Source organism: Puntigrus tetrazona, unplaced genomic scaffold (assembly GCF_018831695.1).
Source record: "Puntigrus tetrazona isolate hp1 unplaced genomic scaffold, ASM1883169v1 S000000148, whole genome shotgun sequence".
Lineage (NCBI taxonomy): Eukaryota > Metazoa > Chordata > Actinopteri > Cypriniformes > Cyprinidae > Puntigrus > Puntigrus tetrazona.
Window position 1 is genome coordinate 450,001 of NW_025047824.1, and position 7,500 is coordinate 457,500.

The following is a 7,500-nucleotide window of genomic DNA, read 5'->3' on the forward strand; positions in this document are numbered from 1 at the left end:
TTGGTTTCTCTGACTCACATTATTTATCCTCCACTTCACAAATGCGATGACATCATGCACTGATGGAACCAAAATAACACACACACACACACACACACACACACACACACACACACACACACACACACACACACAGCGCTGCGAGCATCCTGCGGCGATGCACATGATCGCCAACATCTCCCGAAATCAATGTGTGATAAAGACGTGATGCTGGTAACTACCCCCAAGCCCCGCCCACTCCTCCGCCTCAGCCAATCGGGAGGAGAGCCGCACGTGCCTCCACCAATCCGCTGAGGAGGAACGGCCGAGTGACGAGGCAGTGAATCTCCAGGCTCGTGTGAAACAGACTAATCTCCAAGTCACATCTAGCTTAACCTGCTTTTTCTAGAAAAAAAAAGCAGAAAAACGAGGCCATTGAAGTGGAACTATGTGACCTGTTTTCACAGGCGCAACAGTCACAGAGACTTTCCATCAGCGCTTGTTTCCCATTTCTCCTGAATAAGGAAAACATTCAACAAGGACCATCTTGAATTATGCACAATCTCTTTTTTTTTTTCACTGCTAGGCCAAAAGCTTTCTTCAATTCTTCCTGTGATGCTCATGCAAGTTTGGAAGTCATAATTAAGAGCATGTAAAATATATAAAAGTTGCACAATTATTTTAGAAAAAAGCATGAGCGAAAAACTAAATATATAAATACATAAATATAAATAATAAATAAATATATATATATATATATATATATATATATATATATATATATATATATATATATAAAAATATATAAAAAAATATATATATATATATATATATATATATATATATATATATATATATATGTGTGTGTATATATGATAATAAAAATAATGAAAATAATGAAAAACAAAAAATATAGAAGTATTTAAGTCTTATACTAAAGTCTTATACTAAAATAGCTCTGTTTGGAAAAACAAATGGAAAGAATAAAAAAAAAAACAACAACAACACTTGATCATTTTGGGTGAATTAACCCTTAATCCTTTTTAAAGAAAACCAAAAACGCACTGAACAGCCGACGCGCAGACCTTTGTGAATGACATCTCTGTTTCATTTGGGCCCGATTACAATCAAAAGCAATTAACTCTGCGAAGCCTCCGAGGACACAGCCGGTCAAGCGCTCGTCTCGCAAACTCCATCGTTTCAAGACCACCTGAAGGCAGAAATGCATTGGCGAGTCTCGACCGAATCGATTGGCGTTCAATTAGCATCGAGCGGCGCGAGGATAAACAAGAGACGCCGGGATGGGAACGGAGGAACACGAGAGAGAAGAGAACAGCTGAGAGGAGATTAAACTACCGATGGCCAACAGAAAGAAACCCATCCGTGACAGCTGAACACACAGCACGCCACACACACACCAACACACACACTCATTCGAGAGCGGCAGCTAGCACGCTACCATTGTTTATACGTTATCCCGTGATCGTCTCGATTGTGTTATACGACGATTATCATCTTTCTTCCAAGCCTTGGGCTGCTTTTTGTCTAAAAAGGATTAGTTGGAGTCAAAGACCAACAAGAATCCCCTACTAATGACCATTAAGACAACGAGGCCTTACGGGTCAATCTGGTTTAAAACGAAGACGAAAACCAGAAAATGCATTTCAGACGCCCTGGGCGAATGAGGTTGAAAACTTAGCTATCGCACGTCACCGTTTTGGCCCAGAGATTCTTGACCGCATTAACAATTACGAACTTTTTTCGCTTTACGTTTTTTGTAAATGCGGCAAGAATCGGACGCGCTAATTTGCACACGTTTCCGGAAAATTCACCCCAACGCTGGATAAGGCCAGGTTCGAAACGTGCGTTCAATTTTGTCGCCGTGTTCAAATCGAAGGTTTTTGCCGTAGGGATTTTGCATATCTCTTTTTATCGCTCCATAAATTTAAACGCGCTGCTAACGGCCGTAAAAACGCATTTCCGCCGTGTTGCCACCGATTCAACGTTGTAGAAATCCGCGCGGACGACGAATGAACAAACCCCATGGCAAAAACCTTCAGAGTATAGAGAGGAATGAAGCTGTAAAGTTTGGTGTTTGTAGGTGCTGCTGAAGCGGAGAAAAAACTCGTTAAATGTAAATACCGTAATTGAAATCTATCGATGCAAATATTAAAAAAAAAAATACAATTAAAAATGTTAAAAAAATAAATAAAATCACAGTGAAATTAGGAGAAAGTTAATAATAATGAAGAAAATTTTATTATTAATTTATTTTAATTTTTAATTAATTTACTTCTTCATATTTTTTGTTTTTAATCAGAGAATCCCAAAAAATTCTCAGGTCACAAAAAAAACAGGAAGCAGGATTCCAACATTGATGTAAATCAGCATATTAGAATGATTTTTGCAAATTAATTACATTAGATTTTTACATAGATAAATTACATATACTTTTAAAACGGCATTAATTTCTATTAAAATCATTTAAATTGCACGAGCAGAAGAAACCTTTGAGCATAACGCACATACATATTTATTTATTGCATTGGCAGACGTTGTTCTAGCAACAACAAAAATAAATAAAAAAAAAAATCACAGTGAAATTAGGAGAAAGTTAATAATAACAAAGAAAATTATATTTATTTAAACGAAATACGAACAAACCTCTCACAGAAACACGTAATCATAGCTTTACACAATAATTATTACCAAAAAAGGATTTTCAGCCACATTTCAGGGCAAATTTGCTTAAAAAAAAGGTATTGTATATTAACTATCCGTTTGTAATTTTACTTTAATTGAATCGATATATCAATAGTTTCGCAGTGCAGTAAATAAAATTAACTTTTGCATTAAACGTCCATAGTTTTCTATGTAAATACAAGCTAGAGGGATATCTCTGAATGCTCCGCCCACAGCAGCGTGCAAATCCAAAAACATTTCTATACTATGGCTGACCACCCCAATTAATCAATCTGAGAAATAAAATTTAAAGGATAATGACATTACCGTGCAACAAATACGCCTTGCATATTTGTACTCCAATACGCCACACACACATTTAGACTTCGTTAAACAAACCCTTTAATAAGAATAAAGGACACATCTAAGCCCATACATCAAAAATGAATCCAACCAATCCCTTTAGCTTCTTAAAGTGCATCACCGCCATGAAAACGCTGCAAATGGCTTTAACTTTTTTTTTAAGCAAAATGTCATTTCAGAGTTTGAGGTTCGACGTGACCTCAACTTTGATGATTATTTCATGATTCACCCTTAAGACTCATTGTGAGAAAGCACACGTCTTACCCAACGATCACACCACCAGCCCTCCTCAACACACACACACACACACACACACACACACACTCACGCTCACTCTCGCGCACTCACGCGCACACACACGCTCACACACTCGCTCGCACACACACACGCTCACACACTCACTCACTCGCGCACACACACACACTCACACACACTCGCGCACACACACTCGCGCACACACACACTCGCGCACACACACACTCGCGCACACACACACTCGCGCACACACACACTCGCGCACACACACACACACTCGCACACACACACACTCACAAGCACACACACACACTCGCGCACACACACACACTCGCAAGACACACACACACTCGCGCACACACACACACTCGCGCACACACACACTCGCGCACACACACACTCGCGCACACACACACTCGCAAGACACACACACTCGCGCACACACACACTCGCGCACACACACTCGCGCGCACACACACACTCGCACACCTCACACACTCGCACACCTCACACACTCGCACACCTCACACACTCGCACACCTCACACACTCGCACACCTCACACACTCGCACACCTCACACACTCGCACACCTCACACACTCGCACACCTCACACACTCGCACACCTCACACACTCGCACACCTCACACACTCGCACACCTCACACACTCACTCCTCACACACTCACTCCTCACACACTCACACTCACTCACGCGCTTCCTGCGGTGTTAGTGGGGCATCAGAGTGTGAGAGATAGATGAAAGAGTAAAAATAACCTGATCCCCCGAGACTTTTACCACACCCTCATACAAAATGTACAGAGAGAGAGAGAGAGAGAGAGAGAGAGAGAGAGAGAGAGAGAGAGAGAGAGAGAGAGAGAGAGAGAGAGAGAGAGAGAGAGAGAGAGAGAGAGAGAGAGAGAGAGAGAGAGAGAGAGAGAGAGAGAGAGAGAGAGAGAGAGAGAGAGAGAGAGAGAGAGACAGAGAGAGAGAGAGAGAGAGAGAGAGAGAGAGAGAGAGAGAGAGAGAGAGACAGAGAGACAGAGAGAGAGACAGAGAGAGAGAGAGAGAGAGAGAGAGAGAGAGAGAGACAGAGAGAGAGACAGAGAGAGAGAGAGACAGAGAGAGAGAGAGACAGAGAGAGAGAGAGACAGAGAGAGACAGAGAGAGACAGAGAGAGAGAGAGAGAGAGAGAGAGAGAGAGAGAGAGAGAGAGAGAGAGAGAGAGAGAGAGAGAGAGAGAGAGAGAGAGAGAGAGACAGAGACAGAGAGAGAGAGACAGAGAGAGAGAGAGAGAGAGAGAGAGAGAGAGAGAGAGAGAGAGAGACAGAGAGAGAGAGAGAGAGAGAGAGAGACAGAGAGACAGAGAGAGAGACAGAGAGAGAGAGAGAGAGAGACAGAGAGAGAGACAGAGAGAGAGAGAGACAGAGAGAGAGAGAGACAGAGAGAGACAGAGAGAGACAGAGAGAGAGAGAGACAGAGAGAGAGAGAGAGAGAGAGAGAGAGAGACAGAGACAGAGAGAGAGAGAGAGAGAGAGAGAGAGAGAGAGAGAGAGAGAGAGAGACAGAGAGAGAGAGAGAGAGAGAGAGAAGCTGCAGGTCGACTTCACACACCTCAACACACACTTCCCTACGACACACAGACCCACCAGAAGATCCAGCGCTCGTAAGTCATGCACGAGATCTTTAAAAATGCAACGTTCGTGTTAAAATAAAAGACCTTCACTGAATATTGCAGAACAGAGACAAAGACAGCAACGTCTATTACTTGCATGCGCACTAGCGCGCATATCGCTAGAATATTAATCATTTATTAGTGCTAATTAAGCACACGCACATCCCTAATACTACCCAGTACATGTAACAACTACCGCATTAACTTAAAAATCAGCAGACTTCGTGGTTAACAGTCACCTCTTCTGAAGGCACACACTAGTTTGGGGTACATGATATTCGTGTGTGTGAATATCGGTTCGAATGAAATGCATCGATCATCGATGTTGAAAACAGCTGCGATGCTGAATATATTTATACACGCTTATAATGACATAATATCACTTCTAATCAATTTCATCTCTCCTCGCTGGGAAACAAAAATTGAAGTAATGAGCGCAAATTAAATCTTCAGATAAAGAGTGCATGGCGTGAATGCGTTTGCCTGAACAAAGTTCTGAAGGTCTTTTTTATTTCCAAGTATTCAATTTGTCATTCTGTGACCCCATTTGAGAAACAAGGCCGTGAAAAGAGTCTACGACAAAAAAGATACAGGACAGGACGGGTCATCCCGCAGTGCTCACCTTCCCCCACGATCCCAAGAACCTCAAACCTGTGCATCACATCACTGGAGGCCGGGGTCCTCATCCAGTCAAACGGCCGCCGGGCCACGGAGCGGCTCACGGGGGCGAGTGGTCGTCATGGTTACGGGCTGGCATGGGGCGGTCTGCTGAGGAATCATGGGAAGGAGCCTCAGAGCATGACGACGTCCGTCACACACACACACACCTGCACCTGAGGAAACACACCAGTCGCATGAGACAGGCGTTTACGCGGCAGGGCGTTGCTATGCGGTTGCTAAGGCGCTCCGAGCGGTTTCTAGGCGTCGCTATGCGCTTGCTAGAACAACGTCTGCCAATGCAATAAATAAATGTGTGTGTGCATTATGTTTAAAAGTTTCTTCTGCTCATCAAGGCTGTAAAAAAATTGCGATTTAAAATAATTTTTGTTATTTTAATACACTTTTTGTGTATTTCTATGTAACTTATCTGTCTAATTGATTTGCAAAAATCATTCTAATATGCTGATTTACGTCAACGTTCCTGCTTTTTGTGACCTGCGGTACTTTTTTGCGATTCTCTGATTTAATAAAAAATGAAGCAGAACAGCATTTATGCAGAAAACTCAGAAATCACAGAAATAAATTTTATTTTAACTAATGCTCGAAATTACAGTAGGATTTCATAACATTGCAGTTTTTTTCTGTGTTTTTTTAAATGAATAAAAACAGCCTTGATGAGCAGAGCAGAGCTTCATAATACCACAAATATTAAAACATCTGCCAAATACAAATAAAAAAAAAAAAAAAAAAATTATATATATATATACACATTTTTTTTTTTTTTTTAATACTTATTAAATGAAAACATCAATAAAAACCATGCCAAAATATTCAAGGCATGTTAATGATTGAAAAATTATTTTAAAAAAAATTACTGTGGAAAATGTTAAACATCTGACAATGCAAACAAACAAATGTAAAAAAAAAAAAAATCTGGAAATGTTATACTCTTTGACTCTGTACATCTGTACCACATCTGTACAGAGGTGGCAGAAAACCCTGACCAATGCTTTCTGGTGCGTCGCTACGTGGTTGCTAGGCTCTTCTCGGCGGCTTTTACCAAACGCTCTCCGGAACGAAACAAATGGCTGGATCCTGGAGCAACATCTTGATCTGACACAGCGTGTTGTGTTTGATGTGTGTTTGAGCGCGTGTGGGTCACAGATAATTAGGATGCAGCTATAAATAGAGCACCACACAAGAATATTCAGCGGCCTTTAAGACACACGCTGAACTGAAGGAGAGACTCGACGCGTCCAGCAGACAAACGCCTGCCTTTAGCTCAACATCACTGTGTGCATTAGGATAATCTGCCCGTATGCACGTCCAGCAATGCAATTCAAAACTACCTGAAAACATATAACTGTAAAATAATTATTGCTTGAAATATGACATATCTACAGAGAGTTGATATCTCAATGTCCTGTGTGACCTCTAACAATAAAAATAAACCTCTCGTACTGTTTGTATGTCGTGTTGCTTGTCTGTAACTTATTTTTCAACTACCTAAATGCAAATTTCAATAAATATTGCCAGAAATATCACATTGTGCAGATAACGATTAAAATATAAACAAGCCAGAAATATGAAATATCTGCTGATATCAAATATTTGGCAATATCAGTTAAAAAATATTCCATAACATTTGCAGATATGATAAAATAAATGAAGAGATAAATATCGCAGTAAAAACATCAAATATTTGAAAATACTGAATGAATGATATATCTAAATGTAGAAAATAAACAAATAATTAAGTGTCTGCCTGAATATTAAATATTTGCCTGTGATAAAAAAAATACAAAATTACGAATAATGGAATATTTCCTGGAATATCAATTATTTTGCCAATATTATATATATATATATATATATATATATATATATA

At 40.4% G+C, this 7,500-nt stretch overlaps 1 protein-coding gene across 1 annotated transcript in view; it reads right to left on the reverse strand.

The window, feature by feature from the left end:
• The window catches only part of LOC122332740 (cyclin-dependent kinase-like 5), a 47,926-nt gene that overhangs the window by 35,530 nt on the left and 4,896 nt on the right, over positions 1-7,500 (reverse strand). The window contains 1 exon segment of the mRNA XM_043230113.1: positions 5,575-5,785. Within this exon segment, the coding sequence (XP_043086048.1) occupies positions 5,575-5,638 (64 nt within the window). The 5' untranslated portion in view covers positions 5,639-5,785.